Genomic DNA, 26,855 nt, shown 5'->3' with positions numbered 1-26,855 from the left:
ATCTTCTGTCTTTCCTATTTAATTATTTCAGGCTTCCGTATTGTTGGATTTATTGCTGCCGCTTTCACAAAATCTAGGCCTGAAAAGAGTCCATCACCAAGTGTCGACGAACAGTTTTTCCTTAAAATTCACAAAGTCAAAACAGTCCGGCGTTTGAAATATAGAACTACATATAGTACTACATATCCCAGCAGCCACTCGGGCCCTTCCGTGGTGCAGTCATGTGATACAAGTGCTCAGGTGACCGCTGCTGTGTCATATGACGTGCTATCATTTTAAACTTAAATTGTTCTACCTACAGGCGGTAAACTAGTTAACAATCTTGTGTTATATTAAATAAATAATAACAAGAAGAAAGTATATACATTTTGATGAAGCTAGATTAATTATTCCTGGACAGCTTTGCCGAAGACAGAAGGATCTTTGTTTTAATGATCCGCATAGATTTGGTGTAAAGTCACTTCCTTGCGTTTGTCGAGACACACACTTACTGTACGGACATTTCAAGGTGTCAAGATGCGTCTTCATGCAGTTTTGGTATTGTTCTGCCTGGGTCTGTCGCAGAAAGCCTTCTCGGTCTCACCTCCTCCAAACATCATCATTATTTTCGCGGACGATCTGGGTTTTGGCGACTTGGGCTGCTTCGGACATCCGAGCTCCAGGACCCCAAACCTGGACAGATTAGCGGCCGGCGGACTGCGCTTCACTGACTTCTACAGCAGCAGTCCCGTCTGTAGCCCGTCCAGGTACAGGGGCTGTTATCATTTGCATTTCCTAACACAATAACAATGCACTGTTAAATAATGTACATTTCCTAACACAGTAACAATGCACTAGCATCAGCATTACAGTGCATTGTTACTGTATTAGGAAATGTAAATTCAGGAGCTTGGTTTACAATCTTGCTTATTCCCAGGCCACCATATTGAATGGGGTTGAAAATATTGAAAATGTCTTATGTTTTTTTTCATATGTGTAGCTTAAATATAAAACTGCATGTATTTGCATCTTTAATGAAAACACATGGACATTTAAACAGGAAGGGGGAGGCAAAGAACTTGTTCGGATGCACTGTGTAATGTGGAATCATGGCCACTGGATGGAGGCAAATACAAAGGAAAAAATGCAAGAAAACATGTCCTGTGGGAGTGGACCAATTAGCTTCATTATGTTATATACAGTAGATCATATTTTCTTCAGTCACAAACCAGCTTTCTCCCTAAACAGTAAAAGTTTTTAATTTCTTAACATTGTTCTTTTTTTTTTAATTAGTTTGTATGAATAGATGGTGTATATTTCAGGAATTGGCAATCATCTCCCAGTCATTTTGATTTTGGTTACAGGTTTGCACTTCAAAAATGGCATGCTTGGCTGAACTGAGAGAACGTATTTCTTTAAACACCTGTGTTGGCAGTAAATTATGACTTTGTCTGCGTTCACAGAGCGGCACTGTTAACTGGGCGCTACCAGACCCGCTCTGGAATATACCCGGGAGTTTTATACCCTGGGTCAAGAGGAGGGCTCCCACTCAATGAGACCACCATTGCCGAGATCCTGAAGCCCCTGGGCTATGCCACAGCTATGGTTGGCAAGTGGCACCTGGGCGTAGGACCCAACAGAACCTACCTGCCTATAAACCAGGGTTTTGACCAGTATCTCGGTGTGCCTTACTCCCATGATCAGGTACGGTAGTTGTGCGAGCTTAACTTTTTCTTAGTATGCATGGATGACTAATATGTGGTTAGGTCCTTCACCTTTTTTATATCTATTTGCCAGAATTCATAAATAAATGCACAAGAAATTTATATGGTTGTAGATAAGAGCACAACGTTAGTGTAAATGTGTCAACTTTTTTTTTTTTTGTAGTTTTTAGTTTTAGTCCAGCAAATCTTTCTCTCCCCTTCAGTTTCTGGCCATCCCTCTCTCTGCAGGGCCCCTGCCAGAACCTGACCTGCTTTCCTCCAAACATCAAGTGCTTTGGGAAGTGTGACCAGGGCGTGGTGACCGTGCCCCTCTTTCTCAATGACAAAATCCAGCAGCAGCCCGTCCACTTCCCTGATCTGGTGGCATCTTACGACAAGTTTGCAACAGACTTCATCTCATCCTCTGCCAAAGGAAAACGGCCCTTCTTCCTCTACTATGCTTCACATGTAGGTTCTTATTCATCATGAGTTGCACGTGTCCTAATAAAAGCATGTAAGCCTTAGTAAAAGGATACATCATTATTACAGTTAAAATAACTCAACCTGGTTCCTCTGAGATGCACATCTAGGTGAAGGAGAAGTAATTGCCAGATCCCTGACGTGTGTTTCTCTTCACAGCACACCCACTATCCCCAGTTTGCTGGTAAACAGTCGACGGGCCAGTCCCTGCGAGGGCCCTTTGGAGACGCACTGCTGGAGTTTGATAACACAGTGGGGGCTCTACTGGAAGCTTTGGTAGCCAGTGGCATCCAGAACAACACCTTTATGTTCTTCACCAGTGACAACGGGTAGGTGTCAGTGCAGGTTGTGTCAGCAGGCTTAATTAACATGACCTTCACCGCCTAATGGGGGGTATTGATGTCAACGCTAATTGCTTGTTTATTAAGTAATGAGAAATACAGGTTACAGAGTAGCGTTTACAGCTGGCTAGGAGACAGCAGGCTTTCAATATTCTTAATTAGCTGTTTGCTGTAATGTGTCAATAACAACTAAAGACCTCAGTTCAGTATTCAGTTAACAGGTGCAAGGAGTAAGTCTTTGTGACACTGGAATCACTAAGTATGATCAAATTATGGAAACTAACAATGAAGAAACACGGGTGAGCGTACACTTCTTTTGTCGCTTCCGATTTGGTAATAAAGAACTGTTTGTATGTCTTGATTGTAAACCACGAAAAACACTGGTAGGAATCTGCTGAATTGTCAAGCATTCTTCAAAGCAATCAGTCATTCTGTGGTGGGCTAACATAGTCACATGTGTGCCTTCATTGACTCATAAAATGGGAAATGGGAGATCTGCATGCTCAGCAAAAATAAGCTAAACATACAATTCTATAATTCTGTACAGATTGCCGATGTGTAGGTTTATGTTCAGTTGATTTCAGACTGGGTTGTCTGCGTTTACATGTTTCATGGTGTAGACCCAAATTGGAATTGGAGAATGCAATGTATTACATTGATCCAAACACTATAATCTGCATTTTAAACCATGGTAACCCTCTAACCTACTGTATATACATGCACACAATTCTTTTTCTTACAGATTTGGCACATACAGCTCTGGAAAAATGTATCTGCAAAATTATCAGTTTCTACTACTGAGAACATTTCTCCCAAATTCCAAACAAAAATATGAATGGAATGGAATGGCTGCCATACATGTAGAGATGCTGATTTAAGAAAAATGTGCAGTGGTCTCTTAATTTTTTCCAGAGCTGTATCTGTGAGATTTACATTTATTTTATTCATACATTAGTATGCAGCGCAATCCAAAGGGGCAGTCTGGGTAATCTCTATTAAATGAGAGTTTAATCAACCAAATAAGAATGTAAATGAACACAGGAGGTCCACCTAGGCAATTAACGCAAATAAATGCTTCAGGCAGTTCATAATTTGCTAATCATTCTGCCATCCCTTTGGATGTTATAAAAATAAGAGTATACAATAAAAACGTACCCCCCCAGATTGACAATTTGAGCTTGTTTTGTGACGGTGTGCTTCTTCGCTAGGCCTGAATTGATGCGAATGTCCCGTGGGGGGAATGCCGGGCTGCTGAAGTGTGGGAAAGGCACCACTTATGAAGGGGGGATGAGGGAGCCAGCCATCGCATACTGGCCAGGAAAGATCCAACCAGGTAGTCCTGAATGGAAGGCAGGAGCTAAACAAAGTAAAAACAACACATTGTATTTCCCTTCTAATGGAAACTGTACTTGCAGTGAGTGTACGTTTCGTTTGACCTCTAGGAGTGACGCATGAGTTGGCCAGTACGTTGGACGTCCTGCCGACCATTGCGGGACTCACAGGGGCTAAACTCCACGGTGTTCAGCTTGATGGATATGATATGAGCAACATCTTATTCAACAAAGGAATGGTAACTGTGTTCTTTTTATATACCTGTCATGTTCAGCTAAATATTTAATTTAGTAGGCGAGGTTCTTTTACCTGTGGAAATAAAGAATTGTGTCTGCTGTGTACTTGCAAGAGAAATCAGGCTTCTGGAAACCTGCCTCTCAAGGCGCTGCCAATGCCATTTACTCAGCATTCAAGTGATATAATGGCAGATCTCTCTCTGGGGCATGGAATTGCACTTTCATTCTCCCTGAATAGACCTGACTTTCTGAAAAGAGCCTTTGAGCTCCTATTTGATGTGCTTCAGATACCCAACCCTGAACAGACGCCGCTGTTTTCCAGATTGCGAGATGCCAGAAGCAGGCTTTTTGAGAGCGGTGGCTGATGAGAGAGCCAACTTGACACTGCATGTGTGGTTAAGGCTTGCTTCAGGTCACAAGTGCACTTTTAAGATTGCCGTGCCATTAACCCGGTTTCAAGATCATACATTCGTGAATCTGACTTTGTGTGTGTGGTTTATCTGCACTTGGGTTCTTATCTCTCTCTTTTTTGGTTTCAGAGTAAGAGAAACGCAATGTTCTACTACCCTACAGACCCCAGTGAGATGTATAGTGTTTTTGCAGTGCGGCTGGGTAAATATAAGGCCCACTACTATACACAGGGTGAGTTAAAGCCATTTCCATTGGAAGACAAAATTATTTAAGGGTTTCATATAAACTACATAAATATGATCTAATCTCAGCCCTTTTTTTAGGCCAACTTATATCAATATCCCTTTAATTGCGATTCTAGGGGCTGGACACAGTGATACAACCCCCGATCATGACTGCCACTTTGATGCCCTTCTGAAGTCTCACGACCCACCTCTGCTCTTTGACCTCGAGTCGGACCCATCTGAGAACTACAACCTGGCGACCGCGAGCCACCCTGAGTACAAGGCGGTGCTGGTGAAGATTCTGGATGCAAAGACCCAATTTGAGAAGACCATGGTGTTCGGGGAATCCCAGGTGGGGAAAGGGTCCGACCCCGCGCTGGAGCCCTGCTGTGACCCGCAGTGCAGCCCCAAACCCACTTGCTGTGTCTGCAGATAGCGAAAACTGAAACCACTTCTAGCAGGGACTGTCCCTTTGCCTGTAAACCAGTCAGCACAATCCCCAGACAAATACTTGAGCTCTTTATATGTCCTTAACATACTGTATATTCTCTCCAAGCTTTTTTTGCTGCAGTGCTCAATTTATACCACTTTTACCAGTTCAGCAAGAATTCCTGAGCTGTGATTCAGAGAAGCCGGTGTTTTTAGCTCAGTGTGATATAAATGTTGTACCTTTAGATCCTACAGGCTAACCATCAGCAATCAAAAACTTACTTAACACTGCACCGCTTCTTCAGAAAGATAAATAATTAATTTTGAATTTTAACACAAGCGATTCAATTCTCAGGGGTACACAGCCCATGGGTAATGAACTCACGTCTGTGCTCTAGTTGTAAATATGAGTCCAGACGAGTAATTTGCATTATGCATAAGCCATAATGACATTCTCCTCACTCATTGAGCAAGCCTCCACCTCCGCCCCCGCCCCCTGTATGCGCTCGACAATATGGGGAGAATTGGTTTACATATTTATTTATTTATTATGTTTGTAATTAATCGGGGTGTGTATTATTTAGTCTAGTTTTGAATCACCACATGCATGAAAGAAGTTGAAGCATTTTATTTCAAATGCGATCAAGTCCACTCATGTATGGCTTACTAAGAGTTTGACTCTCACTCCAACCTGATTCTAGTAAGCAACATTTTCAAAAAGATGTAGGCCTAGATCAAATCAAAACTTACCTCCGTGCATATCGTACATTAGAAACTTGTACCTTATGACTAGAAAAATATTTTAATTTGCAGTTTGCATGCAGGTCAACATTTTGATTTGGTTTGGGCATCTCTCTACCTTCTGACTGTAAACGAGCAAGTAAGGCTCAGCCAATTGTAACATATGAGTTGATTGGTGTCATTTAATATATTATAAAACAATTTAACAATTAATGTGTTCCTTCATTGTTATTGGCTGCACTACTTTGTGAACTATCAATGCAATGCTTACAGGTGAATAGAAAAGCAAGTGGGTAGAATATGTCAAAAAGCTGATCTCTAGCCTAAGAGAAGTGTTAATCGAAGACCCAGTTCTGTGCAACAATCCAGATGTGACATTCAGCAGAGACCATTGCCAATGGACAGAGTCCTCCGCCTCCTCGCACTGGTACTCAGTTTGGTGCTTGTGTGAGAGCTGTGGGCTCCCCTAACGTAACATCTGTCATGGTTTCTCAGAAAGTCCTGTAGTGAGAGACATAATCCCAAAAGGCAGGCATCCATTCCTGCTGGCCAGGTGCAAATTAAACCTCTGACTGCATAAGAGATGGAAAGCGTGTTACCCTGTCAAATGTGATAATTTCAAAGTCTACCTGAAATGCATTGGCACCGTCCGATTTTAATTTTGTTCAGTTACATTTGTTATATTGTGTTAAAACTAGTTAAAACTATTCTAGTTCATCTCATATGTGATCTATAGGACTTAGATCAAGACTCCCAGACTCCCATATTTGTGGCATTATAGTTAGGGTTGCCCTTGCCATTAAATTCCATCAGGACTGATAATACATTTCTGTCCATGATAACACAAAATGTCCTGGGGGTCCAGGTGCTCTCATATTAAAATCTACTGGCATGAGAAGCTTGTCCCACTACTATATTATACTATAGTTGTACCCCACCAGAACCAAATGTCTCGACAGGCACGACGTGACACAATCGGAGAGACACAGGCAGAAAGAAACATACAGCAACTGACATCAAGCATATATTTTATTCATAAGACCAAATCCATGACAAGGCAGTGTGAATAATTTTTTTACTTTTTTCTTCAGTTTTTTTTTTTTTTTTTTTTTACAAGTCCTTTTTATCTTTTTTTTTTTTTTTAAGATACAAGATAGATATTGTTTATTACATACTGATGTGTTATAGTTGTACAGTGAAGAATCTCAGTTTAATTCCAAAGTTACACCGTTATGGATTATACAGGCTAAATGAATCCTGGAGTCTGGGTGTCTACCAGAAAGGGAACGGGCAAAGGGAAGTAGCTGTTAGATTTTTAAAATGCCGAAAAATCTCTTGCATCAAAATGAGAGATTGGTCATGTTGACGGGAGTACAAAGCAAAGGGAATCGTTTGAATGGAATACACTAGCAATATGCAATAGGATTTTTATTGTCATGAAAGCAAATGCTGTACAAGTTCTTATTTAAATACAGGTTGTTTCTACGCAGCTCTACAATAGATGTGTACTACCCTGGAGCTGGATAAATCACATTCGTTGACACACAAATTCTTGAGATGTTACATTCATGTCTCTTGCCACACAATCCTAATATTGCACGAAAAAAGAGACATGTTTGCACACACTGCTGCACAACGTGAGTGTCAGTGCCCGTGCAAAATGCATCTTGCATATCACATGGTGAGACATGAAGAAGATGATAAAGACAGCTGATAATCAACACCTTAATAAACACCGTCTGTGTGCAGAACTGAAATAAATTGATACATAACTCATATATGAGAAACAGAAGTGTCAGTATAGCTTTGTCCAATAAGATTTTGATACATCTGAAAAATTGAAGATTGTTTTTATTTCACAGTTATTTTATTAACGTAGCATAACAAACTACACAGCATGAGTTATACTAGATGTACAGTGATCTAGCAAACAACATATACGAAGTGATTTCCTTTGAACCTCTTTTTTTAAAATCCATTAATATTCCAGTCACAACTAACTTCCACTCACTACTATTGGTTACCATGGAAACTCTTAAAAATGAACATCTTGAAGGAAGGAGGCGATTTCCTTTATTTCTCTAATTTGAAGGGTTCCTCGGAGTCTGTAAATGTCTCCACATTGTCTATGTTGTGACTACAAATACTGTATTCCCTTCAAAAGCCCTAGCACGGGCGTCGGGGACTTTGCCAAACGACTGCAAGTCCACATAATCCTGGCTCATGTGACACTGAGATGAGGAATAAAAAAGCAATATTTGCGTGGTGTTCACCGACTGTCGGTTCATGTATAAAGTCTTACGTTTCGTCATAGTTCGGTTGGCCCTTCCCATGAACCTACAAGCATGTTTTGGTAAATGTAAAGGAGAGATGTTACATAAAAGGAAAGCTTATAACAAATACAGTAATCATGACTCATGCAGGATTATATGAGTTCCTTGTGGATGGAGGATTATGGTACATGTCCAACAAGCGCACTTTAAAATGACTATAAATTCAGGAAAAAACAGTATTAACCATTAGCTTGATATCTTGTAAAATGTTCCCTCTCCGGGCCTACAGGCGCAGACTTGTACCACATTATAATTCCTCACCAAACATTTTGTCTACATCAAACTATTGCATAGGCCTTACATGTATTCAATTAGAAGATATGGTTACCATTACAAATGACTTATGTTTTCTGTGTTACATACTCAATGTAGAGTTGTTTTTAAGTTAATTATATGCAAGTATTTATGTAAAACAAGCATGGAAAAGTATTATTTCCAGAACTCTTTTGTGCACAGGAAACAAATTACAGAAACACTTTTTTATTATTATTGTTGTTGTGACTAGTGAATTAATTAATCTTTTGTTTCTTGCTGCAGGCATAACTGGAAAGCGAAATGTACTTTTAAAGAGTGTACAAAGGAGACATATTAATCCTATTTATACTGCAAATTTAAATAGACATTTCTTCATTCACATTCTGAAACTGATACTGCTAAAAAAAACTAAAAAAAAAAAAAAACTCCATATAGTACATACCTCAGAATGACCTTTAGCTATTAAAATACAAATTAATAAATAATACAAAGCAATGAAAAAATAAAATAAAAGTAAATACATCAAAATTAAACAAAACACCCAATTAACCATAATGAGATTCCTCTGGCACACACTAATTCTCTCTCACGGTGAACTCCTGCATGACAGACACTCAAGACCAGAAGCAACTGAAGACAAAAGGCACCGTATATTATGTTACGATTTCATAAATGTGAGAAACAAAAAAATAACATGCAATGAAATCTTGTCATTCCCAAGGAAGGGCATGCATTCTTTTAAAGACTGAAGCCTGAGGTTCCACAGGGCAGGACGTGGCGACTGCATAAATCCTGCATATTTAACTGTGCCACAATTATCACAAGCAGGTGTGTAGCTCAGGACATGTGACACTCCAGATGAGGTTGAGCTGCATGCAGACTGGATGCTGCACTATGGGATGTGTGAAGTCAAGTCTTATGATGAGGCAATCATCATGTGACAGCTGAGCTACCACAGAGAGGAGAAAAACCCTCACAGAGGAAAACTCCCAGCTGTTAGGTCAGGAGGCCCTGCTTTTGATGTATTTATTTTCATTCATTTAAAGTACTCTTAACATAAGGCCTAATTCCTTCTGACAGCACAGTGACTATACCATTGACAAGAATCGGGCTTTGAATGAACAGGGCAGTCCCTGACCCCTGACCAGTCAATTCCAATGATCTTTAGATCTTTATATCTGTATAAGCAAAAATCAAAGTGCCATTTCTAGTGTATGCTCTAGTTCAGAAATTCAGTCACAATTCTGTAAAGCCATGAGTATATAGGAATATGGTATCAAATGACAAATGTGATAGTCTGAGAAAAAAAAACGAAACACTAACAAAAGTATGTGCATCTGTTTCTCTCATACATATATATCAATCAATCAATCAGGAATATTGATTTAAGGAGGCCTATTCTTTCACAATACACGTCTGTCATACAAAACATGTCTGCCTGCTGTGTCCATTTACACTCTGGTTGGTTTGGTCTGGGGTCCCCTCTTTTGCCGAGACACTGTGGCCTTGCAGAGGGTAGAGGAGAGTCTTAGTGCCGAGTCTAAAGCAAGAGTGGTGAGGTCACAAACCCCCCAGGGACAACCCATCTGGGCAGGTAGAGAGAGAGAGATGAGGAGGAGGAACGCTCACATATTATGAAACACTGCGGTGAAAGGCATAGAAACTCGATATCTATGTTTCTACTTCTATATATCAGTATAGAATTCCATTTCACCTTCTGTGTGAAAGTCGGTGATATGAAGGTAAACGTAGAGTCAGCAATACCTAAGACTTTTTAATCAAGGTTATATATCTTTTATTTTATGGAGGGGGGTATCTTGTTATCTTTTTGCATGTTATCTTTATTTTTATTTTAACTAATTTGCTACAATTTTGGTTGTTTTGATCTATCATACCTATGGTTTAAATATTGTTCTGTAAAACACCAAGAAGCATTTGTACATCTCCACTAAAGATATCCACAGAACTTTAAAGGCTAAAATATTACATAACGGTTGTAATATATTATAAAAGTACAGACGTATGGTAAACTACATCAGTTTATTATGTTGTTCATTAAAGAAACCCACAGTAAATGAACAGAAGCATACGAGTAACATTTTCTTGTATTCCTACAGGCAAGACAATTTTGCTAGCAGGCTGTTGATGTGAAAAGTCATGCAGATTTCCTGTTGTCACCAGCTTATTACTGCCTCAGGTTAGTCAGAAATAACCGAGCCGTGACCGACGCAAAGCAACAACACTAATTCCCCAGTACGACCCAAATATGAAATTATACAGCATTAGACAAAGGTCTTTCTTTCTTCATTCAGCTTTGTGTTAAAGCATCTCAGCTTCTTCAGAGAAGACCAGTCTTTTCTATGAATATGGATGGAGGGAATGTGGTAGAACAATTGTCAGAAAAGAAAGAAAAACTGGCAGCGGTACAGTCTCCTATTCAAAAAGGTTTAGAGAGATTTCTGTAATGCGCATGAAGGAAGAGTTTCTGATCATACCTTATCACATTCCAATCACTGTTATGCTACAACACACAGTATCTATACGCCAAAGAAATACTCATCGGGGGGCCAACTGCATTTCTTTTCTCTCTCTTTTACTTGGCTACACACAGAAATGGAAAACATCCAGCTAGCACAGACACAAAGAGTCACACAGCGAGATGAACAGAAGAAACGACAGAGGGACCATGTATAGTGGATACGTTTCCTGAGCCTTTCGGCAAAGCTTACAAAAACCAAGGTCCACTTCCATCGTCCAAACCGATATTCCTTGATAGAAAAGAGCACTGATAGAAAAGAACACATCAGTGTCCTATAGATACACACACACCCTCTCACCCCCATGGCATAACTGCACTCCTCTTTCAAATTGCAGAAACAGGCTCAACCAGGACGCAGTGTAGGATAGACTGTCAGTAGCTACACCACTGGGTTCGGATAATCCTGATCAATGTATGGAAACCATCTGTCAGCGACTCCATAACATCAGTTTAATGATGCCAAGAAGAGGTAAGCATCAGCGCATTTATATTTACAAGCTCTGTGCCTTTTCAGACTAGGTAGTTGTACCTCAGATAATGTGATGTTTGCCTGTCATTTCCATTCCTTTCTTCTCACTGGACCTTCGTAAATGTCTCCCTTATGCCACTGACAGGTGTACTGCCATTTAATAAAGACAATGACACCAAATCAACTCTCATGACCGTGTGACAGTTAGTGTAAATGTGAATTTACATTTCATGGATTTATGAGCTGTCTCTATTTTCTACTCTGTCTATATATATATTTACACTATGCTTCATATGGAACACTGGCTGTTGTTTTTATGGTGCCTCTTCTCCAGCGATTCCTATAATTAAGGACTTAATTTCCAATTTGCACATACTGGCACAGTCAGGTGCACCAACTATCTCAGTGGAAATCTAGTTAGCTTAGCTTTTGAGTTCATTCATATTTACAACTCAAGGCTCAAAGATCAACCAGCTGCAAAATCATGTGTTTATCTACTGCATTTATCAAGGGTATTCTAGCCCCTGAATACTATCATACTTGTATTTTCAGCGTAGGTGTGTGCGTGTGTATGCGAGTGTGTGTGTGTGTGTATCACCTTAAAGCCATGCATGAATGTCAAACATGTACAGAAGTAGTTGTAGTTTTGTTTTGTTCATCTTTAAATTGAAGAAAAAAAATATCTTCAAAAGCACTGTTCCTCAGCCACCCCATGTACCCGCTAACTTGTAGAAAAAGGAGGGGGAAATTTGAAATCAATGCACATTCGATCTGAAGATGTCTAAAAGGTAGAGGAACAAGAAGAAGAAGAAGAAAAAAAAGCATCCCAGTTCAGAAAGAAGGTATCTTACAAAAGAGAACAGCTACTGAAAGCCCCCTTGTGGGATTCTTGAAGAACATACAGAGTCAGGGGGAGGTTGTTGTTATTGGGTATGGTTACTCCAGGTAAATGTCTTCTGTAGGACAGGCGTACTCCAAATGCTCCTGGTAATACTCCTGGAATGCACGTCTGAAACAAGAGTAATACAGTAGGTTCATTAATTCAAATCTGCAATTATTCATCCTTGGGGAATCCTGCTCACAGTCTGTGGGGGCAAATCCCAGTCACAAACCAGTACCAGTCTGGACTACAGGGCTCAGACCAGAGGATTTGCCAGTTGGGCCACTCGTGAGCCGGTGACAGTGGCATTTCTTACTACCAGGGCTTTAACTACAGCTGCTGGGTCAAACTAATCCCATTTGCACCTGGGGTTGCCACATTTTTTTAATAGGCTATTAAACATCGGATTTAGGGATGCATTAACAAACCAAATCGTAATGTGTATTTGTTTGGCAGCCCGAGTCAGACACAAAAGGCTGCTTTGAAATTTTTAATCCGGGCCAAAATATAATTAAAAGGGAAATAATTCAGGGACAGAAGAGAGAGATAAAAAGTCCCAGTCTGAGCTGCTTATCTGAGGTCCTACAAGGTTAGCATATGTTACTGCTCTCCTTGTCCACAGGTCTACTGTAGCTTATGAACAACAATCAGAATTGAAATGATTGTTTTCTTCTTAAAGTGTTTTCAGACAGGATACTTAGGATTAGAGAGATATGAAATTGTCCCCAAATGTATTCCACTGTATTTTGTGTATTTTCATTTCACAAACTCCATTTTACCAATTTTACATTGAGTTTGCACTAAGAGTTCAAGATGGGCTTAACTGTTCCCTCTAACGGTGCTTGGATTGATTCGACATAAATCTGGTTGCAAATTAATCGCATAAAAAAATAGATGAAATCCTCTGTGAATGAAAAGATGGGTGTTGGAACTCAAACAAATTCAAACAAATGACGAGTCTAACTTCCGAACTGTACAGATTAAACTGATACAAATTCAAATTATCAGCTCCAGTTATCACATCACCTACTGGCTCATCATAAAAAATAACTGATGTGTTGATTATTTGAATTCTCTATTCTCTACATGAGCTTTACTGGAAAGGCCTGATTGACATCTTTAGAGAAAACAGATCCAATGATGCAGGGGCTTAACAACTGATTTACCTTTACATGAGGGATTATATTTTAAGATAATATATATGTAACTAACAAATACTTAAATAAACAAATACAAATTATATAGACATAACTGAATAGGAGACCTACCCCACACACTCTGCTACGCGCCGCATTGACTCCTGGGATACGAAGACATGGCAGGCAAACCGGTTAAGCACTGGATGTTTCGTGATGAATCCAAAGTAGCTGAAAAAGAACAATTATTTTAAAATGTTACATCATGTAATGCTAATATGTGGCTTGACATCATATTCTCTGACTGATTTATGCTATAAATGGATAAATATTATGTTTCATTCTGTTTGAGTCTTTTCTTTGTATCAATCATGAATGTGTGGCGTAACACTGCAATTTGTTTGTATTCCAACTGTACTTTAAACTTTTAAAAATGTTACACTTTCATAATGCACTTTTCTGTACTATTTGCAAATCAAAGAAACATTTCATTTTAAAATGGTTATGATCTAAGGCAAGAAACTTGCCCTAGCCAGTGAAATATCACATTTCAGTTTCGGTATTTCATAGCTCTTGTCAATTCTTTATTAAACAGCACCTATTATTATTATTACAGCTGTGGATTCAAATAAGAGTTATTACATCAGATGACATCACAGGTTTGGAGAAAATCCTATGGTACCATCTAGTAGTGAAGCCATGATTTAAAACATTTAAAATAACAATAAACGAATATATAGTTTAGTGTTGAGTGTTTCCTTGTGCATTTATATGAAAGTTTTTTCCTGCTTTAATACTGTAAATACTGTAAATATACTACGTAATAGATGCATTCTACTCAAACATTCTACAAAGGCAGAAATACTGCATTTATTTTCCAGGAAAGAAAAAAAATCACATGGGTTGTTCAGAAACACCTTTATTGGAGAAAGCCACACAACCCACAGGATGTGCACAAAGAATGACATCATTTGACAGTTTTCCACAATTAATAGGTGCTTCTAAATAGGCAGCAAAGGCAGATATGCCATGACTTTTATTATTCAGTACAATGCTTTTGTATGTGCATAATGGTTTATATAATGCAGACTATCACTCCTTCAACTACATAATTAGCTTGGTTATATAAATGCTGTACTAAACTGCACCTAGACTCCAAATATGATGCAACCCAAAGGCTCAATTGGGTTACTGACAATGCATTGCTTTCATGAAACTCTTCTACTTCAGATATTGCCTTTTTTTATTATACAAATGTTTTAATAATGGTTTTATATAATGCAACCTGGGGCTTCACATTCTAATGCACAATATTGTTCGTATGACAGTGAATCAAACATCTCCAGACACCCTGGGTGTGTGTTTCACTCAGCAGCACACACATACCAGTTGTTTTTAGGATGACAGCCACAGAAGGAAATGTTCTTCATCTGGAAGAAGTGACTGCACCTGTCGAACTGAAGAAAAAACAGAACATTTGACATCGATGAGGTTAAATAACATTTCTTTCAGTTGACTGTCAATGATTAAAAGGCAAGAAATGAGAAAGAAGGGGTCACTCTGGCTTGAAGCGCCTTCCCCAGAGTGACCCCTTCGTTCTCATTTCACACCATTAGAAAACAAAATAAAGATCTTTATGATCATGTCTGGCCTGCAGAGGTTACGGTCTCACGTCCTGGGATCATTTTGTTATTTTTTCACAGGCTCACCTCATCATTGCCGTCAAACTCATCCAGGCTCATGACGAGCTTGACGCCCTGCAGGCTGATTTCCAGGTCACAGATGGCGGGAGGTCTGAGATGGACGGTCTGTTTCCGTGTAGTTGCGATCTTGAACAGATAGGGAAATGATCGTCAAAATGTGGCCTGTGTTCAGTTCATTTAACGCAGCCAAAATCATACTTTTAAGGGACTACATAATAATAAAGCTGAACTCATAATCCAGGCCTACACAGAAATTAGATTTACAAATGTTTTAATGTCATTACATTCACCATCAACTAGAGTAGCGCTCATATCTGATAGGTGAGCTGGTATGTAAAGTTGTATAGATATTTGTATAGCTACAACCCTACAACACATAATGTCTAGTTTAATGCTACAAGAGGACATAATTACTTTCTGCATGGCAGCACATAGTATCCCGTTGCCCTGATGATAAGGTACTTCCACTGAGCCCAAGAACTGAACGTTGAATCTCTCCATCCAAGCTGTGTCCCGCTTGACCCCTGAAAAAGTACAATTATAGGTAAAGCTTAAAGTAGATGTTTACATAATTAATACAATAAAAGATTAAGAACAAAGCTAACTAACAGAATGCAAGTACACCATACAAATGTGCCTACATTCATATAGCAATTAAAGCCAGTGATGCACAATAATAATGCTAGTACAGCTTTTTTATGTTAATGAAAAAGTGTACCGTCACACAAAGTCACTTATAAGATTACTTCAGCAATATATACTTTAAACAATAAGCTTGAACATGTCTATGTAAGAATGAACACTGCCAAACATGCCTGGGAAAAAAAAAAATATCAGCATCTCCTTTTGTCTAAAAAACTGAGCTAGGTAGTTCTCCAATAACTTACATGATGAGTGCGTGAGTAAAGATTCAATACACAGTTTTCAGTTTAGATAATTTAGGCTGATTAAAATCATCTCTATGGCAAACAGATGTAAACAGACTGCATGCACAACACATATCCTGTCATTTGCAGTTAAGTCGGGTGAATGACATTAAAAAGATAACATAAACTGATGTCATATTCAATAGAGTATTATTTCCAAGATGTATCCTATAGTCCTACATTTATTAATTCATAATTTTAGCAAGGAGTAAGATTGATTGTACCATACATATTATCATTAAAATACCACATTTGGGACCTTACTGTCACGGCATTCCCACAGAATTAACCCACCGAGAGAAGCTCTACATATACACAGTCTTACCGACAAATTCTTTGACTTGGCCCACTACTTCATGGGCATAATAAGCAGGGAAAATGCCTCTCTCTCCTGTGCGCATATTGTATCCCCTGTACCAGTAGTCATCCTCTTCCACCTCTACAAACAAAGGGTCGTCCACATCCAACTCCAGTTCATCTTCATGCCGTGGGATGAATCTACATTAGGGAAGCCGAAACAAAAAACAACAACTTTTAAACAGATAAATGACAGTGTTGACATTAGCTCAGGTAATCCTTTCTATTAGGCAGGACCAAACACAACACTATTCACAACACTGAGGGCAGGACACTTATATTAAATAAACACATACATAAATAAATATGTTAATAAATAACAACAATAAGCAAACAAATACAAATTAAGCTAGGTTATTAAGTGTATTAGACCCAGCTTCACAAAACCGTGAATGAATTGTATATTTTCAGACAATGCATGTCATATTTTGCACAAAATAAAAGGACACATCTACACTCCAGGGTTTGTTTATACAAGACCGGTAAAAGGTGTAAATGCAGCACAAATAACAAAAACTAATGGGGAGCAGGTGGTGATGTGCACCAATTTCCAAGCTTTCTCCTCGGGATGTGGTCATTTAAACCCAGCTGAGAAAGATAGAGGATTGCTGGCGTCCACAACTGTGCCATACAAGAGATTAGTGGTCTTCAAACAAAAGCACTTAAACTGTTTCCATAATTTAGGGGACATGATGGATCTAGAGGGTGTCTCTGTTGTACTCTGAAATACGGTCTCCATGGCACCTGCTGGCATTATGCCTGACTAGTCAGTGCATTTCTACCTTGACTGCCATCAGTTTGACAAGTTTGCAAACCTGAAATGTTGCTCCAAACAGACAGAAAGTCACCAAGAACACAGTGAAAATTAAGGTATTTATGAAATTGCACCCCTTTTAAGAAACCCTCTGTGCTAGTTCATCTGTTTTCTAACCAGAAGTACTATGAAGTCACTGTGCTGAAAGTCATAATAGGTCAGTTAAAGGAAATGTGTATATTGACAGGAAGCTGCCAGAAGGACAGCCATTTTGTTTGATGCTCCTGGGCTGATGTCCCCCTTTCCCTGTCCCTAATTCTCTTTACTGTGGAGATTTCGAATGAGGCATTGAAAATACATGTCAAAAAGATTAAACCCCAAGCTCCTTTTCCTCCCTTTATCCTTACTGCAGGATTCATGGTTACAAACAACCAAAACCCAGTGACAAGGGAACTAAAGTCCTGACGTCCTCTTGTAGGTGTTCATGAGGTTTTCAAAAAAGACCGTTTCATTGGCGTACTCCTGTCACAGCTATGAGTCTGTGTTTTCACTGAAAAGGCAACTTAAGAGATTTGGGATTGTGCTTTAATGGCTGTGTCTATCACAGCAGCTTAGTCTGTTCCTCAGTTTTCCAGTAACTCCTACTGCCACCTTCTACTGGGCATTTTTCTTTCTTCATTCCTCATGAATCTCCCCTTGTGGGTGAACTCTTTTCAATTATTTTATTTGGAGTACTGATAGCGCAGGTGAAGCATGATATTCACCACTGTGGGTCACAAACATTTTTTTTCTAAAAGGAGTGTTTAAGGTGTATTGGATGTACCTCCACCTTTTATTATCTTCTTCTTCTTCTAAAATGGTCTTCTTTAAAGTCCCTTATTTTAAGTGTATACGTTTAATATAGTATATGCAAATGTTGTTTATTTCCAATTACCCCATCATCCTTTCGCAACATAAATATTTTGTTTACGTGTTCAAAATTTACATTGATGTATATTCCCCAAAGGCAACCTACAGACCTGCTCATTGAATAACGAAGCCCAGATCATTTGAATGGGGCAAGCTTCAAAGAGGAACACCACACTTCCCAGTCAGAAACAATGGAGAATATGCTAATGTGAGGAGCTCCAAGGCAGCCTGGCACAAAGCCACTAATTATCTTGCCTCCAATTAAAATTCATTCTGATCACAGATGATTATTAAAACCATTTATACTCCTTCAGAATTGTAATGAGAACAAAGTAAATCTGAAGCTGTTCGACCAAGACTGAGTTCAGCTTCCTGAAGTCCAGCCATGATTACAGGTCTGCAGTGATTAAACACCACAAATAAGACACTTCACTGTTTTAGAGTGTGCACCTGTGCTCCTTGCATTATTATTAAGTTAGCTTCATAAAAATTGATGTTATGATTTTGGTATTTTATGTAAAATCAGTGCTGTTTCTTTACTCTTTTGTTGAAAAATTATGTTCCCGCTAGTGAACAGAAACATTTAAATAATATTGAATAAGATGTATTAGTATGAAAGGGATGCTAACTCAATAAATGTCCATAACTGTGGCCTATTAATTAATTTGCCACTAATTGCGATGATTAAAGGAATCTGTAGATTACAAATCAATACGTGGTTTATTTAAGCTGACTACATGAACACCTTGCTGGGAGGAATGAGGTGCATCCTTAGAAAGCAGGTCACAAAAAATGCAGTACATTATTATATAGATCAGTCATAGTTGAGAAGTAATTTTGTTTGTTCTATAATTATAGTTCAATATGTTTAATGTCCTGTTACATACTAGTTTTCTGATATCACAATTAACTGACATTAACACCCAACTTCTTTTTTTGTGTGCTCAATTGCCACAATGTATTCAATACGAATATGGCCAATAAATACCAGCAGAGGTTACACTGAGAGATGGGTGAAATCAATTCACAATTAATTTGCTCACCTGAACACAGCTCTATGTGTCTGGTCTCTTTCTTCTCCGTTTATTGTACACGAGAAAAGGCCAAAGGACTCTGTACCTGTGCAAAACCAAAAGCGACACTAGGTCAAACACTTAAACATAGAGGAAGGAACCAAGAAATCTTAATAGAGAAAACCACTCATATTGCTTATAGTGCAAGCTGACAATGCCATAAATAAATGTATGTTCAACTGCTCTCACTGACAAACAATAATCGGTGTGTTTTGTACTAATCATATTGCATACACAATGAATGCAATTAACCAATACGGGTAAATGCCCTAAAGACACTATGAATAATAGGACTACATCAAACTGGGCATTAACTGCTTTTATTAACTTCTGATTAAAATCTTTTATATCCCCCACGAAAGAAGCAAATAAATAACAGGTCGTTAATTACATTAAATAGTCTGAATCCCAGAAGCTCTTTTAAATCTTGAATTAGAGTTTTGTGTGATAGATTCCCTCGTTAAACAGTGAAAGATTACAGAACACCGTACCCAACATACCATTACTATTAGACCCCATTGCACTGGATGGCAAAGTGTAATTGAATATTTAATCCATTTTACATAAAATTGATTGTCAAGATCATTCCTCACTTCAGCTGAGTTCCATCTTGCCAGGCCAAACATGTTCTTCTTATGAATATTACATTAAATTAATCACTCATAAAAAGACATAAAATGTATTAACAGCACTGCAACTGATAGAGCTCAATGGGCATTGTGGTGCCACTAGATACCGTTTTGGATCAGAACAGCTATTGGTTTTTGGCGTTTTGTACTCACTTGATGACCTGGAAGTACTGTTCACAAAGACATTCAAGAACTTCTTGGAGAACGGCACGTCTGCTTCAGGGGACGAGTCTTCAGAGGAGCTGAGGATCTCTGCTCCCACGCCGTCGACGCCAAACTCATCATCCACCTCGAGGTCGCAGTTGTCGCAGAGGGTAGAGATCTCACTGTCGTCGCTCAGGATGGAGGTGCATCTCTTCAAGCTGACCAGCTCTAGAGTGGTGTTCTCATCAACCACCAAGGTGTACTTAATGGAGTCATAGACCAGGGACTCATCCATCTGCTTGGTTGCCACAGGGTTTAAAGGTGGCAGGTCTTCCCCGTTCTCTTCAGAAGTAGGAGAATCATCCAAGTACTGATCGTTGTATGGAGATCTCTTGATGCCCTCCAGAAAGGATTCCTCATCGTTATCAGTGGAATAGGTCAGATTGAAGCACCGGTTAGTCTGAGCTGTGGTAAGATCTAGTGTCAGGCTGTTTTTAGCCTCCTTAATGCGGTCCAAAGAGCTTGTGTCCTCCTTGAGTTCGCGGCCTTCATCTTTATCACTCTCCAAGTTCTCACTAAGACACGGAGACACAGGCTCATTGGCTCCGGCGGATAAATCATTATCGGGCTCTAATATTTCTTCTTTGAGGTTTTTAGACGACTTAGCAACAGAAGAGCTGTCAATGTCTTTATCAAAGGTTAAGATAGGAAGATAGGTTCCTTGGCTTGTTGCTTTGAGCGCACTGACGCTGCCATTATATCGATCCACAAAGACTGGAGTGATTGTGTCACAGGTGGGATTACTCATATACAGACACGGGCCTACAATTTCATTGGTCTCAGCTGAAGTCAGTTTACATTCAGAGCTGTTCTTGTCTTTGGCTGTGCTTCTTGGGTCACAAGAGCCCTCAAAGCTTTCTGCTTCCCTACTCGAACCCTGCTCTTTTGTCATTTCATTATTTAAGTAGCCTTTGTCAAAGCTTTCCACCTGCGTGTCACCATTTGATTTCAGCTTTTGGGATTGGCTGTCTAAAGGCTCATTAAAAGCATCTGTCTCCAAATCTGACGTGGGTGAAATCGTGTCAGAAATGGAGCCAGACCTTTTGAAGCAGTCCTCTGGGCAGCTGATGGGATAAGAACCCTCTGAAATCATTTTATTGACAAGGTTACTCAATAGCCAGGGGGAATCAGAGTCTTCGCTCAAATCTGCTTCCGACTCTGATTCCGAGTCATACTCACTGTTCCCTTCGTAATCGTCTACCTCAGGCATGAGTTTTGGTCCTATGGGCAGGTAAAAGGACCTCTTGAAACTCTCTAAGCTATGGTCAGGTTCAATCTTCAGGACTAAGTGTCTCGAGAGGCTATCTTCGCTTTGGTTGGCCGGAGGGAGCGTTTCATCCGGGTCCGCAGTGTGTTCATAAACAAGATCATCAACATTCTGTAGACCCATCAATGCCTGACTGTCATCAAACCGCGTTAGGACCTCAGCTTCAATTGTCGGTGAAGTAACCTTATTGAGATCAGGCTGCCCAAGAAGGAGGGAGGTCTTGATACCAATGATCCCACTTTCTGCCTCTAACTCCGTGTCCAGCTCCTGATCCGATGTGGGAGAGCTGGCTTCTTCGATAGAGTTGGTGAGGTGCGAGGACCGGCCACTGCTGCTATCGCTCGTGAGGTCTAGCTCTGTCTCCGAGATGGATGAGATCATGTTGCTGACTAAGGGCCCTCCACAGGCAAATGCCGCCTCTAGCTCTCCCTCAATGTCTGAATCGGAGCCGGGAGAACTCAGCTCGTCTATGTTATGACCGGGTAGCAAGTACCTTTTACAGCTCTTACTGGTGAGGTCAGCTTCAATGCCTGGGTCCGAGGATGGCGAGTTTGTATCATTGGAAGAAGAGGACGGATGACCACGTGGACCTGCGATATGGTTACTATGGGATACATCTAAATCAGCTTCTGATGGATGGGCAGAGGACATGTAACTAGAGAAAGAGGTGGGCTCGATTGGAGGGAACTCAATGTAAGAGGAGCTCCCAGTTTCTTTGGAGTCCAACTCGTAGCTGTCTTTACACATAAAGTCAACGTCAAAGTCTTTTTCTAGTTCTTCATCTGATAAGGGAGTTCCAGCATCATTACCTGCTGGTGCAATAGAAGATAAGCACTTACTCGTGCCATCTAAAGTTATGTCATTCTCTAAATCTGGATCGACCACTGACTTGGAGGTGACCGTGTAAGTATCATTGGCCGTTCTAGATTGGCACCCCCACTGTTTGGCATAGTCACTGGTAAGGTCATGGTCAACTTCAGTATCAGAGCTCTGAGAGACTTCATCTATCACTGGTATGGTTATGCCTGGACTGGCACCTTCAGCACTGGGATCCACTCCAGCATCTGAGCTTGTGGACATTTTATGTTGACCAAAAGACCCTGTTGAAGAGAGATACTGTTTAGGAGAGATCCGGCTGTCATGGAATGGTGAATATAGTGGAGATGGTGGTGAAGAGATTATGTTCATATTATAATCTTCCATGGGAGGGTCAGACATTTTTTTACCGTATTCCATCGTTTCCCGTCTGTTGCCCTCAAAGTCGTACAGGAGGGGCCTGAGTGGTGACTGTGACTGCTCAGTGTCCCCTGACTGTTTTGGGGTTGTACCTTTGCTTTGTGACCCAGAGCCTGGTGCTGCAGCACACTGGCCATTGACATGGCTACCATCTTCAAGGCAAGAATGGGATGGAGACAAGCGTCCTAAAACAGAAGAAAACAAACAGCCACCTTTTGTTATAGACGACAAGGTGATACTTAAAGCACACAGTGAAATACCTGCTTCTTTGGTTTCATCCTGTTTCATTCTTCCACAGCTTTCATAGAAGAGGCGTGCAGACAAGAACAATACTCAGATTTCTTTTAAGGCCAACAAACCATTCTCTTCAAAACCTTGGCCTATTCAAATTTAAACTTTTACTTAAACTTTATATGAAAAAAACAAATAGGACAAATTGAAAGAGAGACTCCATGGGGTATTTTAGTTAGATGATCATACAAATAGACAGCTGTTTCATAGTTAGTGTCTCGCCTTCTTCTATAAATTTGTAGCCCCTGGATATAGCCAAGCCAATCCTGAGGCTGAGATTTGGCAGCTGCGAAGGAGTTCCAAAGGTAGTTTTTGGAAAGGTCCCAGAAATGTATTTATAATTTTCCATAAACATATTCAAATTAGAAACCCAAGAGAAACCTGTTCACGTGGGAAGAAAATACACTACAGATGTATTATTAAACTAATTGTATAAATTCATATAATATAGACCATGCTTTGTTTTTTTTAAGTTCATAGTACAAACTGAACACAAAAACCCCCGGCAACTATTCAAAACCCTGTTTGATCAAGGCTTAGTCTGTTCTGTTTTGCAACTTATAGGCATCACATGTGGAATTGATTGATTGAGTACACTTCAGATATAGACCTTCCTTGTTAATCCACCTTGTGTATTCTTTTAATTTGCACAGTTATCACAGATGCAACTTGGGTACACTTGAAACCAATGACAAACAAGTCAAACAGGCGCTCATCCCTCTTCAAATAAAGTGGTTAGTTTTCGAGGACTCAAAAGTAATCTTCAGTGGTTTTCTACCGGACTGCATGTCGTTTGACAGCTGTATCAAATTTCACAGAAGAGTCTGTTATAAACAAACACTGTAGTAGGTTTCACCATCCATCTCCCCAGCAGGCACACAAAAATGACTAACCCTCCTATAAATAAATTCGACTTAATTCATTAGTCAGTATATGTTACATCTATCTTCCACGCATGTCCTACACAAACTTGAAAAATGCAAAGCGGGCTTCTGAGAAAAGGTGCTCACCATTTGAAGAGGGGTGATGAAGAGATTCCTGCCAGCTGGCTTTTCGTGGAGAAAAACTCCCATTGTTATTCAAAGAATCCTGGTAAAATAAAATTGTGACTATTAAACATACTGTAGTCATAACAGACATGCCCTCATGTTATATCAATATACTTTAAAGCCTTGACCATTATAAACCCAAAATATCAGTTTCCTCATTTGCTTTCAAATTGTTTCCCTGTCACTTTAGCACAGTATTACACCCTGGTGCAGTTTTAAATTATGTATAGATATGGAATTATACACGAGAACTAGATTTTAAACAGCATTTACTGACTGAGACATTGGTAATTGCTGTAGCTCAGACTGAAAGAGAATTTAGTGCCCAACTGGTCTCTCTCAGGAGTAAGGCTGCTCTAAATGTTCCTGAGGTGCATATAAATATTTGTTAATCATAAATATTCTTCTTGATAAGCTTCTATGAGAGGACTGCAGTCATTTTTGTTTTTTTCTGGTGATAAGAGGTAAATATCCATTTATTATTTAAGCATGCAGGTTGAAAGCTAATCAGATGGAAGCACTGCTTGCCTGATTGTGAGAGATAATTTTCATATTTAGTTTATTTGTACAGGACGCGTGAGAAATTTTAAGAAAGTGTATCCATGAAATCTCTTGTAATAGATAAGATCCCCAAATTGATATTCAAAATTACTGTAGCATACAAAGATATTATAACCACTAACATCACTCTTTATATATTTCATATTTTAGTGTTGCTCTGTGTATTTAGGCATTTCTCTTGATGAGAAACGTGCAACTCAAATGCAGGAATGTGAAACTAAGATCTATAAGCCAGAAAATGTTGAAACGGAGCAAATTTCAAAACAGCGGCCGGTGGTCTTCTCTACAGAGTGAAGTCAGACAAATAAGAGATTGCCCAGACTCAAAAATACTAAATGGATTTATTTTCATTTCAACATGAGGAAATGTTCTCATGAAAGAGATAGGGTCAGATAGCTAGGATTTGAATCAAACACTGAGGAGCAGCCAAGACGCACATCCCAAAGGAATAAGAAACCCACCACACCAGACCAGCCTCCAAACGGTAAAGTCCGAAAGACTAAAGGAGACATGTCACCATATGGGGGTATGCAAAAAGCCCGGCTACATGCCTACAGAGTACACCATTATGTTCTAGTTACCTGCGAGACTGTGGTGGTGAGGTTCAGTGTGGTCGGGCGGCTCTTGTGTAGGGTGCCCAGGGATGGGGAGGAAGGAGGGGAAGCAGAAGGGGAGGGAGGTGCCTCGGGGTCCGCCTCTTCCTCCTCTTCATCCTCATCATCGTCGTTGTCATCAATCATCTCAAACTCCTGGAAGTCGTCTTGGAAGGAGCACACCGGGTGGTGGAGGTCGCTCTTCTCCAGGATGAGACAGTCCTACAAGGGATACAGCAGCGGCCGGCTCTTAATGACCAGATTCACAGGATTCCCAAAGGAGTCCCACCAACATGGACTGCCAACTGTCCTCACAGGCAAACCGCTACCAGCAAAGATTCAATAGTCTGGGTTTATTCCCTCTTAGGGTAAGAATAACAAAAGGGGTTTTGTCCCAAAACTCCACCTGGATAAAGTCCCTCTTTAAAACATTCGTGGAACTCATTGGTGGTCAAAATCCTCCTTGAATATGTAGAGTATATAAATTAATATCACGTTTATCATACCAACTGCATGCAGCATATATTTCAAACAAAATGATACATGTGGTTCTTATTCATATAATATATAAAAAACTGTTTAACATATGTATTTTCTTGACAGGAGTAAACAATTTGTGATTGTATATGTATGAATGAGAGCGAGACAATTGTATAGTACACTGAATTATGAAATGATGTGTACATAAAATGTCTAGCATATAAAGAAATAGGATGCTCCTGACATTTACCTTAGTTGGCAGTTCGTCTCATTCTCAGTCACCCTTCGTTCAAAGAGTATTTTCTACTCCTCGGCGCACAAACCCAGAATACTTCACTTAAAGTAGTCAAAACACAATCGTCTCATCTAATTACACCGTCCTAATTTTCAATTAACAGACACCCTCACTAGATTCTAGTCCAAGTGTTGTAATCAGGGCAGAGTGACTTAGTGCAGCTGGGATATATGCAGCTATTTTTTTATTCAAACAAACCAAAAATAAACGCTTTGTGTTAATGTTTTATAGGCTTTGAGGAGACCATCTATTTAACCAATGGAAATCTCCAGCAGACTGATTTAAATTACAGGGGGAGATTAAGCTGTTAAAAACTCTCCCAGCTATCCTGGATTCATCTGAACATAAAAGCGAGCGTAGTTCTCATGAAGCATTATTATTCACCGATAGCATTTTGGAGCACATGTGCGGAAGGCTGAACAGCACATGTTAATCAAGTGTATCGCATACTTAACATACATACCATCAGCGAGGCATGGTGAACCTCAGGTGGCTCGCTGCAGAGTTATTGCTGAACCAGTTCTCTAAAACTGGCGCCTGTGCCTTATGGAAACAATGTCTTATAATCAAGTTGACATTTATATTAACATCCACAAAAGGCATTACCCTAAGTTGCCTGTACGTTGTCAGTTGCTTGTCTTCTAGCATGTCCTAAGTGTATTTGACGTCTTAAATCTGTCCTTAAGGTTATTTAGTCTCCCATGTAATTGGATTAGTATAGCCTATAGCCCAGCATCAAACAGCCAAATGTCACTGACCGTGAGGACTTTTTCACCTTGAGAAGAAACGCACCTATCTCCTTTTCTCGCAACTATTGAGGTCATTGGCAGATATCGCAGCTGCTCCACTGTTTTTCCATTACAAACCACAAGTCTCCACTAAAGCTGTGGTCAGAATTGCCATACTTCCATAGATAGAACATAGAGTCAAAAAGCCAAATGATGACAAATGTTCTGTTCTCAGAATATATCTGGCTGTCTGATGATAAAATAAATAAAAGAATGATGATAAAAACAAAGTGTCTCCCCCAGCTGATGCAT

The 26,855-nt window shown here is 39.7% G+C and overlaps 2 protein-coding genes across 3 annotated transcripts in view; one reads left to right on the top strand and one right to left on the bottom strand.

Moving 5' to 3' along the window:
- The first annotated feature begins 239 nt into the window (after positions 1–239).
- Positions 240–6,089, top strand: arsa (arylsulfatase A). The gene is made up of 8 exons (XM_066723774.1): positions 240–746; positions 1,443–1,683; positions 1,932–2,150; positions 2,322–2,491; positions 3,712–3,836; positions 3,946–4,073; positions 4,611–4,713; positions 4,844–6,089. The coding sequence occupies exons 1-8, from the start codon at positions 517–519 to the stop codon at positions 5,140–5,142; spliced, it is 1,515 nt and encodes a 504-aa protein (XP_066579871.1). The 5' UTR covers positions 240–516; the 3' UTR covers positions 5,143–6,089.
- Positions 6,090–6,887: 798 nt separating this feature from the next.
- The window catches only part of mapk8ip2 (mitogen-activated protein kinase 8 interacting protein 2), a 45,965-nt gene continuing 25,997 nt past the window's right edge, over positions 6,888–26,855 (bottom strand). Inside the window, exons 3-13 of one of the 2 annotated variants that reach the window (XM_066723772.1) lie at positions 25,029–25,262; positions 23,848–23,926; positions 22,537–22,731; positions 19,993–22,410; positions 19,181–19,256; positions 16,443–16,615; positions 15,606–15,715; positions 15,198–15,317; positions 14,875–14,945; positions 13,621–13,719; positions 6,888–12,481 (exon numbers count right to left, since the gene is read on the bottom strand). In XM_066723772.1, coding sequence (XP_066579869.1) covers positions 12,409–12,481; positions 13,621–13,719; positions 14,875–14,945; positions 15,198–15,317; positions 15,606–15,715; positions 16,443–16,615; positions 19,181–19,256; positions 19,993–22,410; positions 22,537–22,731; positions 23,848–23,926; positions 25,029–25,262 — 3,648 coding nt within the window. In that variant the 3' untranslated portion in view covers positions 6,888–12,408. The remainder of the gene's footprint in view (positions 12,482–13,620; positions 13,720–14,874; positions 14,946–15,197; positions 15,318–15,605; positions 15,716–16,442; positions 16,616–19,180; positions 19,257–19,992; positions 22,411–22,536; positions 22,732–23,847; positions 23,927–25,028; positions 25,263–26,855) is intronic. The other variant, XM_066723773.1, reaches the window with a different exon arrangement.

Source organism: Amia ocellicauda, chromosome 15 (assembly GCF_036373705.1).
Source record: "Amia ocellicauda isolate fAmiCal2 chromosome 15, fAmiCal2.hap1, whole genome shotgun sequence".
Taxonomy (NCBI): Eukaryota; Metazoa; Chordata; class Actinopteri; order Amiiformes; family Amiidae; genus Amia; species Amia ocellicauda.
This window is presented reverse-complemented; position numbering and strand designations above follow the sequence as displayed.